General features: G+C 22.8%; 1 protein-coding gene across 3 annotated transcripts in view; it reads right to left on the bottom strand.

Annotated features, from left to right (window-relative positions):
• LOC129608642 (spectrin beta chain, non-erythrocytic 1) overlaps positions 1–14,826 on the bottom strand; it is a 121,855-nt gene that overhangs the window by 20,778 nt on the left and 86,251 nt on the right. For all 3 annotated transcript variants that reach the window (XM_055520288.1, XM_055520290.1, XM_055520289.1), the window contains 2 exons: positions 5,624–5,808; positions 4,473–4,640 (listed from right to left, as the gene is read on the bottom strand). In XM_055520288.1, the coding sequence (XP_055376263.1) occupies positions 4,473–4,640; positions 5,624–5,808 (353 nt within the window). The remainder of the gene's footprint in view (positions 1–4,472; positions 4,641–5,623; positions 5,809–14,826) is intronic.

The following is a 14,826-nucleotide window of genomic DNA, read 5'->3' as shown; positions in this document are numbered from 1 at the left end:
ATTTATTCACGTATATCTTAGTATAACAATATCTTAGATAAGGATTACCATTTGAACTCTTTAAAGAGTACAAGTATTCTTTTTGCGCCCTGTACTTTTCTTAAACTTCAGTTTTTTCGAAATTTAGCTGAATGATCGAATGAAATGTTTATTGGGATAGTTTTTGTGTTGAATTATGGTGAAATAATGAAATTTCATATTTTTGGTACTGTCTTCTTCACTAATACAAATTGTACTTTTTAAAACAAACCCGTACGGTAACCCTAGCTTAGACAATTGAATACTGAAGCCTCTGTTGAGGAGATCTCTAAGCCAACCATTTATTTATTGTTTTCTTGTTTACTTGTGCAAATTCTTTTAAAAGGAAAAAAAACAAGTAATGAAAATTTCAGAAAGAACAAAAACTAGATTTGATAGTAGGTAAAGGCGCGCTTGGAATTTATTTTTCTTTTTATCTTTATTTTTTCGAATAGTTTTTATATTACAGTGGAACTTGCTTATAACGGACCTATGGTCACTAAAACCAATATAACAGGAAAAAAAACGTATCGTCGAAACATGTTCCGACGATTCCTAATCGAATAACATGTGAAAATCTCAATATTTGTGTTAATGGAAACGTTGTCTTATTTTCAAATATAACACATCAGAAGCGGTGAGCAACTGAAGTAAATGTTGCAAAAACACCTTCAAATTTTACTAACATTATGCTTATTACATTTTTGATTTCGATTTCAATCTGTTAATAAGAAATTTTATAGAATTTCGAAAAGAAAAGAGTCAAATAGCTTACTCTCTTTCATTTGTTTCTTTCTTTTACTAAAAATGAATTGAGAATGAGTCTATCAAGTATTCGACCTGATATTAAATGTATAATAGTAAATTATCAAAGTCAATTTTCTCATTAAGAATAAACTAATATGATATTATTTTGTGATATAAATACAAGACATCGTTTATACATTAATATGCGTAATTGAAATGGAGAACTCGTTTCGAATACAATTTCTCTGTTAGACGGAAAGAAAAATGGAGACCGAGTTTCATATTCTCAAAAACCAGCTAAGGCATTTACATTCGTTAAGTCCGTAGCGTGCTGAAAGAAGTGAAACCCAAGAAACCTTTGCCTGGAGTTCGACAGACCAAAATAAATGAACGAACAAATGTTTTATTAAAATGGGGCCGTGAAATGTTGAAAAATATGTGAACCATTTATGTAAATAATGAAAAAAAAATTGTATACAAAACTAAATTGCATTTAGTATTTAAGTACATTGGCCACTTTTGCTTCATTTTATAATTTTTTTCTCTCGTTCTGATAATTTAGTAGGCCAATATAAAAAAAATGGTTTTTGAAAAATGCTTATACATATTGATCATAAATTCTCTTTTTTTTTAATAATGGCCGAAGTAAACAACAAGGTACGCGATTGTAAACAGCTTCATTATAAATAAATCCCACTGTATTTTTTAATTTTATTTTTGTTAAATAAAATTGAAAAGAAAAGAATTTTTTTACCTACATTATGTATACGTATGTACATATGTATATATTTTGACATACACATTTATATGTATGTACAATATGAGTTACATATACATAATAATTGTACTTTAAATATATGTTAAAATAATTGTAAAAGGTAATAAAAACTGGTCTATGATTAGAGTAGAGGTAAAAAAAAAATATGTATGTTAAATGATATTGGCAGAAGTAAAGAATTCAATTGGTTTCTTATTTTGTTTTTTAATACATTCTAAATAAATAAAATGAAAAAAAATAATAATATAAAAGTTACAAAAATTTGTTAAAAAATGATTTTTCATTTTAATTTAATTCAGTGGAACATACGAATATATATACTTATCGCTTATATACTTATGTGTGTATGTATAAATTTTTCTATATTATAAAATTATATTGTAAATTTAATGACTTTCAATTGAAATAAAAATAATTTTCAGTTAAAAATAGAAATAATTTAATTATTTGATATTAAAAAATTTATTAAAAGAAAAAAAAAATATTCTGTTTATTTTTTGTTTTTATAGTAAAATTTGCTTACATACATACATACATATGCCAGTATGAGTAGAAATATCAAAGTAAAATCCGTATTAAAAGTACCAAATTGATTGTCAATATGAATTTATATCTCAAGGTAATAAGAATTAAGCTTTGGACCCTGCTCGTTTTACTTTCACTTTTCGAAGTAAAAAATAAAAAGAAAAAAATTTTAAGAAAATTTTTTGCCTGCTTTCCATTAAAAGTGTTGAGTTTATTGAGTTTACAGTTACAAAATAATTTTGGTATTTACAACTATTTGATATTTTCGATTAATCTATTATAGTGAATTTAAATTATCCACTTTAAATCCTGCTATCGTGTAAAGAATAAATAGGCTTTGTATTACAAAATATCAATCTGTAATCAAAATAATTTCTTGTACATATTGATGTATCTATGTAGTATGAGTACATACAAATACATTCTGCTAACTTAATTTGAAAAGTTTACCTTTAATTATGTACAGTTAAAAAATATTTAAACAAATTAAATTTAAACTTTGAATTTAACCTAACTTCATTAAAACACCCTGACTTAATACTTTTTTTCTAAAAACCCTGTATATGTACGTACATATTATGTACACCCGCATGTTAATGTAATAAAGCTGAACCTATTATAATCACATTACACTTAATAGAATTTTTAAAAGTAAAACTGAATATTACTTTTATTATATTAGTATAATTCGAGTACACTTAGTTAGCACACTTAAACAAATTAGTAAAACTATTAATGAATTAATTACTCCAATTTGAAAAATAAAGAAATTAATAAAGTAAATAATTTCATGTTATTAAGGAGAGAAAAAGTTCAGTTCTAACATTACACTGTAAATATATAATACCGTTGTCAAAATTAAAAAAATAATAATAATAATAATAAAAATAATATACAACAACCGTTATATTCAATTTTGCAAGTTTTTTAATATTTTTGTGGTTTAAGAGTAATTGAATAATAATTCATAACACCTTTAATAATTTAATAATTCATCATCACTTTTCAGATACGGATTTTTCAATTAAAAAATTTTCTACCGTTCAAAAGATGTTACAAAAACAAAACAAAAAATTTCTTTTTTATTTTCTTGCTTATTTTTTCTTCTTTTTTAATAAAAAAATATAAGCAAGAAAATTTAAATTCTAATCCGGAATTAAAATTTTTAATAAGCTTTGTTAAATTTGTTGGTTTGTCCGTTCTCTGTTTTAAATATAAAAAATATTAAAAAAGTTTGTATTTAATTACATAATGCATATATGTATGTATATACATATATGCGTATGTCTATCCACATACGAAGAGAACCTGCACATAACATATATTATACATTTTTACATATATGTACGTGTGATTTTCGAATAAAAATTTATCAGAAAATTTACGAAACAGAACAGAAACTTTTTAAAATATTTTTTTCACACCTAGCAAATGAATCTTACAAATCTTAACTTCACAAAAAGTCTATGATTCTCAATTTGTAGTTTAAAAATTTAAAAAGAAGTTCTAGCAATTCTAGCAATCTTTGAGAACTAATCTTTTGTTAGCGGTTGGTCATTTTTTAATTGATTCAAGGTTAAATTATTATTTAATATGCATATATATACATACATAATGTTTAAAACAAAAGAGAGATTTCAAGTTTTACATTACATTTTCGATTTTGGAATCTATTCTAATATTTTATACATTTTTTTCAACATAAATTTTAAACATAATAATTGTTTAAATAAGCTTTTTTGATTTTCAAATTTAGAAATTATTTCAACTAACCATTAAATTCGACCACCATGTTAAAACTTTCTTTTAATTTTAATAATAAAATCAATCAATTTTTTACTGCATATAAACGAATAAGTAGAAGACATTTTTTGCTTATTTAAGGAAATTGTGCTATATTACAAACCATAAATTTGTTCATAATTTATTTAATTTTTATTATCAGTCTATACATACATACATATGTGCATGTACACAGTTTTACTTTGAACAATAAAAAATTATGATAAATGATTGGTTCAGTTAGTTTTGAACAGGTGGAGAACTTTAAAGAATAAATAAAGAAAAAAAAGGGTATTCCAAAACAAAATAAATTTCAAATTTATAAAAACAAAGTAAATGTGTATGTGTTTGTAGGCAATAATAAAAAAAATAACACTATATTTTCTTAGTATTGAAAGTCTTGATCTTTTAAGATCATTTTAAGATTGTTTTTATTTTTTTTTACTTTTATTTCTTTAAAAAGAAAGGCATAATAAAATTTTAACAAAAGTTGATTATCATTTTGATGGATTATAAAAATAACAATAAAAATGTATAGAACACAAGTTTTTAGTATAATGTGGTAACAATAAAGAGAAAATAAAAAAAAAATAAAAGAGAAGAAAGAATGTGTGCCACTTACCTTGGTATGAAGAAATGCTAAACTTTTGTTAACATTTTCTATTTTATGGACTCGCATACGACCATTATTTGGTTTACCCAATTTTTCTGATGAAATTATTTCCAAAAGTTTTAATAATTTTATGCCATCCGCTAAATCGGTAAATAGATCTTCGACCTCCATTTTGGCCTGAACATAAAAAAATACGAAATTGAAAATATTAATTTTTTGTTTTTCTTTAATATTAATATTTTTTGATGAACAGCCACATTTCAATAACAATATGTGAAAATTATAAAAAAAAAAAGATTAAATGTTATAGGAAGTTAAGTTTATGGATAAAGATTAAAAAGCAAAGAAAAAATTCAATTTAAGAAGATAAAATAAAAATTTGGTTAAATTAAACAATATTAAACGAAATAAAAAATTTAATAATTTTTTGAAAATGCAAGAAGAATTAAGAAAATAAATTTTTGGATTGAAAATAAAATTGGGACTGGTCACAAATTTTTCCACAAAATATTAAATATGGGCTAAGAGCCAAATCAAGTTTAATCCAAAAAATGAAGTGGTTATAAACTAAATCACTCGTTTCGAATACAAGAAATTTTATAACCTCACTTCGCCTTGACTTTACTATTCTGTAATAGAAATGATAATAATTTTTATTATTTTTACTATTTCACTAAGTATTATATACACACGATATATATTGCTTTTAAACAAAAGTGAATGTCGAGAAAAATTTTTACAGAACAATAAAGTGTTACTTAAATGATGTCAACCGCATTTCAGACATCTTACAGATTGCGACGTAAATCACACATTTATGAAAACATAATTTTCAATATAGCCTTTTCAATTAAATTATTTCCAACGAATTTAAATTAATGTAAATTAAATTTATCACATCATTTTGATCAGAACTGAATTTTCACTATTAATTTATTTTAGACCGCACTGTACCAAATTTTGCACAGTCAAAATTGACTTTTTTTCTCTGATTTTAATAATTTTAATATTCTAACAATATAATTTAGCAATATTTTTTTTCTTTAATTTGAAGTTAACAAAACGAAAACTATTATTATTTTATTAGAACTCGTGTGGTCAACCATTAATGATTCCAAATTTCAATATTATAAAAATAATTTTTCTTTAAAATATCTTACCTTTATTAAAAATGAATTCATCCATTTTGTAAAAGTTTTCTTTTGTATATGTAGACGTTCTTCTTGTAATGTTTTGATACGTTCTTGTTCGAATCTTGCGATTCCATCACGTTGTGATGTCAAGTTGGAAGAACTACCAGAGCGTGTTTGTAATTGCGAATATGCACCTGGTTCATATTGAGATGCTAAAAAATAAAACATTTTTGATATTTAATAAAATTAATATATGTATTTGGGAAAATACAAAAATTTTACAATTATAAAATTTATTTTTTTTTAAATTTATTCAAATTTTTGACACATAGCAATAACGTACATAGTTTTAAAAATAAAAGCAAATACAAAGTAAACAAGTAAAGTTTCAAATTCCTTTCAAATTTTAAGGGTCTATGGTAATTTTTGTTAAAATGCCTTGAAAAAAACCTTTATATGCTAGTGTGAGGGTTTTTGAACCTTCTTGTTATAATTTTCACCTATGGCAAAAATCGTGTATATATATATTTATAAATTCCAGTTTATACGTAAGTTTATGTCCCGTAAAAACTTTGACAAGAAAGATATTATTTAATTATTAAAATTAAGCATTTCTTATTCTTTGCTTTTTGTCAAATATCAAATAATTACTTGTTAGACCTTATCGATCTAGTTCACACCATTTTTAAATATATACAGTTTGAAAATATTAAACGATAACCTTTCAGATTACATTAAAAGTTCTCTTTAAATATTAAAGAGTTTATTTATATAAATGTACATTACCATATTGGTTTTTATTTTCACTTAACATATAAAATAAAAGAAAATTCCCATTTAAAAGATATTAACACAAAATGGAGCTATTAATAATATTAAAATAAAGGTAAACAGCTATATAATACAACTATGTACATATGTATGTATTAGAAATAACAAATATTTAATAATAATATTATATGAAACCATATAAATTCATAAATTTTTAAAAGAAAACAGAAAAACCTCAAGGGAATTAATTCATAGTTTACGCATTCAAAAAATTTTTCTTTCAAATTTTTGCATTACACTATCGTGGTACTTATTTTCTTAAATAATTTATGATATACAGAATGGGTCAAAAAGGTATACAACATAATACATATACCATTGATTAGAGAATAAAATTTGGGTAAAACTTTTGTTCTGAAATGGGTGCGGGAGTTTTTGAGATATAAAGATTTTAACGAATTTTTACGAAATTCCTCCTTGCCCCAAATTTTTTATTTTCTTATGACTCCCGCTTCCAAAAATATAGAAGCTTCAAACGAAAAATTTTTAAAAGATCTGATAAAAAGCTTAAAATAAAAATATTACATTTTACGAAACGTCGCTAAACACAAGCATTGGAACTTTAGGAAAAATTCCAATTTTATCTTATTTTGTATTTTTCTAGTTTTCTTTATCCCGACAATTTCGTATAAAATTTTTAGAAACTTTAAAATGGTATATTTATACCTTTTTGAATCACTCTGTATATAAATTCTTCAAATATAAAACTTAAGCTATAACGCTGTCAGTAAGTAGGTAATAGGATTTATTAGGATTTATTAGAAAATATAAAAATGCTGGCAAAAATGACAAAAAAAAAAATAATTTCAAATTTCATTTTGTATAAAAATTATTTTTGCTTTCTTAATTATTTTTGCATTTCTATTGTACTTCAATTGAGTTTGATAAACTTATCAATTTTAATTGATTTTTTGTATTTTAATTAGTAAATTTTTACTCTTTGATTTTTAATACATATACCTATACAATGTATAGGCACTTTATTTCAATAGGAAATATTTTTTTAATTAAATATTAAAATTTCAAAAAACTAAAAAAAACTTCAAGTTCGCGATATTATTCATTTGGACGAAAGTAAATTGAAATTGTAATATTGTTTGTTCCAAACAAATAAAAGGGCGGTAAAAGTGAAAACATGATATCACAATTCAACTTTATGTCGGTATATTATGAATAGATTTAAAGCGAAAGTAAAATAGTAGTTCCGCCATTTTTTAAATTGTACGAAATTACCTACAACCTTAGATTTTATGAAATTGGGGTTTTAACTTTAAATACACTTAAAAATCGAAATGAAGTTTTCAATAATATTATAGTAAAAATTTTAAATGCTGCAATAATTTCAAATATACAATGTTATTATTAATTTACGTATGTAAATTCAGCCATCTGTCGGAAACTATTAAAAACAAATTAAACTCTTTATTACTCGTTGGAGAGATAAAGTAATACAGTGCAAGAAAATTTTATAAAATCAGTTGAATTAAAACTAAAAATCTCTAATACAAAAAGTGAATAACAAAATTTACAGCATGTATACATCCTACATATACATACATACATATGCATGCATTAATATGTATTTATTATAAATTAACTTCAACCTGTAATTATATGACATTATGTACATATGAATTTAATATAAAATATAACATTGTTACGATTAACTAATACACAAAATGCTAGTCACAAAATATTTAAAACAATGAAAAATATTTCAATTCTTATAATAACAATTTTTATTTTTTTTTTTTTAAATACAAAGGTGAAATATTTTATTTAATAATCATATTCTATAATCATGATTATTTTTAAAATTTCATGGAATTTTCGATTACATTCCAAGAATTGAATGACGTATAAAATTTACTATCAAATTACTTAATGACACTCATAATTATTTTAAGTTTAATTATATACACACATATGTACATAACTTATAGTAGCCAGCCACTCATAGTAACCAAATTAATAGTAAATTTTTAGAATATTATCTCAAATTATATTTATTTACTTCCACGTCATTAAAATTCCTAAAATTTTTGTCATCAAATAAAACGCTTCTTATTCTTGTATTTAATTTTTTTTTCGATAATAATAACGCGTCTCAATATCTAAAATATTTAGAATATAGTCTAATTAAATTTACATAAAAAATAATGTTTTTTGTATATGTACAATTGTTTTGAAATTTTATTTTTGTACAATTAAAAGCATAATTAATAAATAATATCAAAAAAATCTATAGTTATATTTATATAACAAATAAAAATATACAGTGCATATAATAAAATATATCACATTTTTTTATTGAATTTTAATTAATTTGAAGATTACAATGAAAATTACTAAAAATTAATTAATTGAATCAAAAATTAAGTGTAACAGTTAGAATAAATAAAATAGTCAAAATATTGGATTTGAATCGGAGTTGAGCACAAATTAGAAGAAAAAAAAAACTACATGCCATTAAAATTTTTGAAATAAAATTTTTTTTGTAAAAATTCTCATTTCTGTTCAACCGTACTGTGTATTTCATTAAATAATTTGAAAAATTTTGACATTTCAGAATTAACTCGCTCTAATAAAGGCAAGGTTTTATTTCTAACATAAACAACAACTTTATTATTTCAGAGAATACCTTAAACCCAAAGTAAAGGTAATGGTTATAATTTTTACGTTCATTTTTTTTTGTGCCAAAATTCTAAAATGCGTGCTTAATTGTTTTTGGGTTGGGAATTTTTATTGTTTTGAATTTTTTTTTTAATTGATAATATTTACTTATAATATGAGAAAATAATCGTAGTAATTGTTTTTGAATTGAAAACTAAACTATGTTATAGTAGTAAATAGTAAACAATTTATTAGTTTAAGTAGTTTAAATGATACGAGTAACTACGGAATCTACTGAATAAAAATATCATATTTTTGTATGACGCACGTTACGTATGTATTTTATGATCTTATACTTACGAGTTGTACACGAAATGGAATATCAGCTGAGCGAACTTATAAAAAAAAGAAATTTGATATTTTGTAAAAATTTTATTTTAACTCAATGTGTAAGTAAATTGATTTTTGGAAAACAACAACAAAATCAATAAAAATTATTGTAAAATTTAAATTTTAAGAATAATTTAGATAAAAAAGCTTTTCTTATTTAGCGTTTAAGCTTTCAGGTATAATCACAGGTAAAAATGAATATTGAAATTTATATTCTTTGTACACCTTTATAGCACATATAATTTGATAATAACATTACTTATCTTAATAAATGATCTTGATAATTTTTAATAAACATTTCAATGTTCTGTCGTAATTAGTCTATTTTCGGAATTTTTTTATCAGAAAGCAAAAGAACAAATAAATATTTTTCTCAATTTTAATGTTAAACGTGTAATGAAATTAAAACTTTTTGAAGGGGGACACAAAAATTCAAACCCCAAAAAATAGTTTTGCGTGCTGTAATACTTTAAGATTAAATTTGATAAATACCGAAAAATACTGGATTTAATCTTTTATATGATAAAACTTGAAAATAATAAAATTTGAAACCAATTACTATACGGGCATTAATGAAAATCAATTTTTTTATATCACGAAAGCCACAAATATACGTGGGATTGTTCAAAATAATTGTATCAATTATATCCTTTTAACCTTAAAAATCTAGAAAATCAATTAATTTTATATTCAATTTATTGTAAAAAAAATAAATACTTTGGTTAGACTCAACTGAGTTCATTACATCCTGTATATAACAAGGGTGTATACAATGCGCAAGAGAAATTTTAAAATGCTTAAGGAACTATTACTTCAAAACACTTTTCTAGTAAAAAAATCAATATAGAAAAACGCTTAAATCCAATTTTAAAATTTATATTACAAAATTTCGTTCAATTTTCGCATGATTAACAATTTATTAAATAATTATTAAATAACTAATATTTAAATAAATTTTAATTAATTTATATGTGTACGTATGTATGCATAATATTAATATCACTATCAATCACGTACTATAAAACAAAATAATAAAAACATAATTTACCTAATTTAACATATATGGCAGTTTGAGTACACTTGAAATCTATATTTACTATGTCAGATTGAAAGCCCGAAAATTTCATTTAGCTATTACAATTCAAGTCACTAAATAACATTTTAAGTTAAGCTAAGCTAATTTTTTTGATTGACTCGAATGAAAGCCGGCTTCAAATCAAGTAACGTTTAAATTAACATAAAATAAGCTTATAGGGTAAGTACGCTTGAAGCTACCATATAAACGGGGTAATTCCAAATATTATGTTTTATATTACTTACTTGGTAAATCATGAGCAAATAAATGATAATCGTGTATTGATAATGCTCCAGGTTTTAAAGAAGCCGATTTTCCATAAAAACTTGAAGAACGACCATATTGATCTGAATTATAGGCCATTTATATATATAATATTTTTTTTATATAGAAAAATATCAGAAGTATAACAAATGCATATAAGAAATTATACAAAATAAATTTCGATCATTTAATTATATAAAAATTTCCTATTTTTTATGAATTTATTTATGAAAAATATTAATTACAAATTTATATAAATTTATAAAATAATTTGAATTTATTGAACTACTATAGTGTATAATGGTAAAAGAGCACGTTATAAAATCAGAAGTCGAAAATCTACTGAATTTTTTTTTCTTATTTTTTTATTCAAAACCATATTTTCCAGACTTAGCGCATAAAGTTTTTTATTATTTGGACAAAATCTCTTATCGTGAATTAGTAAAAAAATTTGTAACAAAAAAATAAGTATACTTATATATACAAGATAAGATAAGAAATAAAAAAAAAAGAAGAAAAATTTTGCTAAAGTTCACACCGATACTCTAGAATTTTTGTTCGAATTGATCACACACTTAATTAAATGCTATATAATCTGATTAAGCGACTAATATTGTAAAAGTTCATATATTTACTTACATTATTTCATATATGTATGTAGTAAGTTCATATAACAATATTATTGTTTGTATAAAAAGCTTTATAGTAATAGTTTATAAAAGCTTTTTATGCCTGTCTGTCTATTTTATAACAGATTTTAGAATGAATTGTTTGTGTTTTATGAATGAATAATTTTAATGAATTGCATTCTCATTATTTTACAAAATATCAATGACATTTTGTTAATGATCTTATATGATTAAATTAAATTTTTTACACTACAAATATTTAAATTAGTATACATATAAATAATATGATGTTTGTATATTTCATTTGAATTGTAATGAATCATGTATCTTCTTTAAAAAAATACTTTCATTTTTCGAATTCTTATATTATATACATACGTATATGCACATTAACAATTAAAAATATTCAAAACTCAATGACATGTTAAGCTTGTTTTTCAAAATCAATTTCCGGTTTGATTTTTTGTTTTTTCAAATTAAGTAATATTATGTATTTTAGTAATACAATATTTTATCTAATAAAGAATGACTATTTTTCTATTTATATTTACCTTACTCGTACTTCGTAAGCAATTAGACTAAATAATGACTAAGCATCGGAAATGATTTTCTTTTAATTTTTTCTGGTATACATATGTATAAATAAATAGATTATGTAATTGTCAAATTCATTAAATGAATTCTCGAATATTTTCAAAAAACAAATTCTTGTTTTGAAAAACAGAAATAAATAGCAAGAAAAATGTTTTGGTTTGGTTTTAATATTTTGCCACATCTATCGATGTGATCTACATATAAAGGAATATTCCATATTGTGTGTATTATAATTTTGAAAATATACAAATTGTGTCCTTAAAATAATTTTTTTTTTGCAGTTTTACAAGATATGATAATTATGCCTTTGGTGTACATAATTCTTTACTAATTATTTACTAAATTGAACGAATTTCTGTACGTATTCGTGCAACTATCAAGCAACTTCCTATATTTTTATATATTATATAAAAAAAATTTTCAACCTCGCTTAAATTGGCATATCTAGTAGTTTTGTCTCGAAACATTATGACACCCTATTTACATAAATCTATAAAATAAAATATTGTAATGCGAAATTCGTTTTTATTTAAGTATGTTGTAATACTATTAATACTGTTATGTTTCAATATCATACGCCTAACTAAAACAAGTCCAAAATGATTAAATAAATATTTAAATATTAGCCAAATATTAACATAAATAATAATATTTTAGTTAATCTTATAATGTTATAAGTTTTTACTAATTTTAATTTGGAAAGTTACTTTAAATAATGGAGAGAAAGTAAATTAAAATAAACAGTTTTTACACGGTAGTTCCTTGAGATACTCAGTCAATAATTCGAATGCATTAGTCAATAATTCCTTCTTTATGCGAAGTGAAGTACATTAATCATATTTTAAATTTTACCATAAAAATTTAGACTAAATTCAATAACCATGTTTTGTAAAAAAATACCATATACCACAAGATTTGTAATCTAATATTTTGTATATTCAATCCAAAATTTGCAATCACAATTAATTTAAAAAAAATTTACAATAATTTTATTAACATGATTTTTTCATTAAAACTAAACCAAATAATATGTTTGTGTTAAAATTTTACAAAGACAAACTATAAGTAATGTTCGCAATTGAAAATAATTTGGAAAGATCATAAATTGAGTTTATTTTTTTCCCTTAAATAAACCCTTTAAAAAATGTTCTGCACATTTATCAGTACCAATTATTTTGAAAGTATAACACTTTCCGATTTTTCAAAAAGACAAAAAAAAAAAACAAAATTTTTATGAAAAATGATTCTTGTAACTTCTATTGAACAGAAATTTTGCAGCTGCAAATTTCATTTACCCAAATATTAAATTTCAAATGGATTATTTAAATATGTGTATACACATATGTATATGTATATAATAGTATGTAAGCAATTTATTATTAAATAAAAGAGAAAAACGAATGTTATACTTGACTTCCATTACGTGAACTAGAATATTTTAATGAAATTGTGGGTGATTTGCGGCTTTCATTTAATTATTTCTTTGGAAAGTCAAAAAAAAAAATCCTTTTTTTTTTCATTTAATTTTTGTCGCTACCGCGTGTGCTTATAATAAAATTTATAATAAATACAAAATTAAATATGTGCTGTCATAATACGTGAAAGTAGATTACCATAATACTATATAAAGGGCACCTTTTAGCTTTATTTATATTTTCCGTAAATAACATTTACTTAGTTAGAATCTGGAAAGCACAATGAAAAAGAAGCTTTTTTGAAACTTTCGATAAATTCGTTATCGTTATGCTTATAAGAGCGAAAAGGTATTACAGACATTCTTTTTGTTTGTAATACTAATAAATATAGGTCCCAGATACAGATTATACTTGAAGTCACACTCTGTCAGCTCAAATTTAAAAAATAAATTATTATATAAAGTTAAGGATTGAAATTTTACAAATAACTGAATCGGGTAACAAGGCCCAAATTCAGGAAACAAATTGTTAAGATAGTTCCAGACGACCAAGTTAAGCAATAGGTACTGTATACTTTTCTTAGATATTATATGAATTATTGCCATGTTGCATTCGTGCAACTTCTTTTAAGTTTATAAAATACATATTTAACCTTTTGAGTGTATACTTATTTTTTAGGGACGTTGAGTGCACACATGCCTCTTGCCCTTAAATTTGCAAAAAAAGAGCTTAATTTATTCTTCTCTGTGTGTCTATTTATTAACCTCTGTGTAATAAAAACACTTAGCATTTCTTATATTTACAAATTTTTTGCATTTTTTGCTCTTGGGAGTTGAAGTAAACTAATTAGACAATTTACAAAATTTATTCATTAATTTTTAAAATATTTCTGGACCATGTTTGTACTCTAAAGATTAAATTTTCTAATGATAATTTGTGTTACTCACATATTTTTAGCTTAAAATTCAGAATGTATTCAGAATATCGTAAATTGTAACTATGACTATTGTTGTATCAGTTGCCACATGTTACTGTCTAATTCAAATTATTCACATTTTATAAATATCTAACCGTAAATTACTCTTAACAGAAGTCAAAATAATAGTCATCCTATTCTAAATATTTCTTATGTCCATTCTCAAGAATAAAAAAAATTCAAAAACATTCCGTTATAATAATTCAAAAATATTTCGAGAATCGAAATTTAAAATAGCTGCATTCATACATATACATATGTATGTATGTATATGAGAGTAGTGTTAGTATGTACTTATGTTCATAAATAAAATCTTATCTGGCCTTGATAATATTGTGTTGAAAAGAGTGCGGCAATTAATAAAAAAAAAATCTTAACAAAAAAAAATAATTTGTAATTGAAAAAAAATAACTTAAAGAATTTATAATTGTTAAAATGAAAAT

Source organism: Condylostylus longicornis, unplaced genomic scaffold (genome assembly GCF_029603195.1).
Source record: "Condylostylus longicornis isolate FDR11 unplaced genomic scaffold, ASM2960319v2 ptg000033l, whole genome shotgun sequence".
Taxonomy (NCBI): Eukaryota; Metazoa; Arthropoda; class Insecta; order Diptera; family Dolichopodidae; genus Condylostylus; species Condylostylus longicornis.
This window is presented reverse-complemented; position numbering and strand designations above follow the sequence as displayed.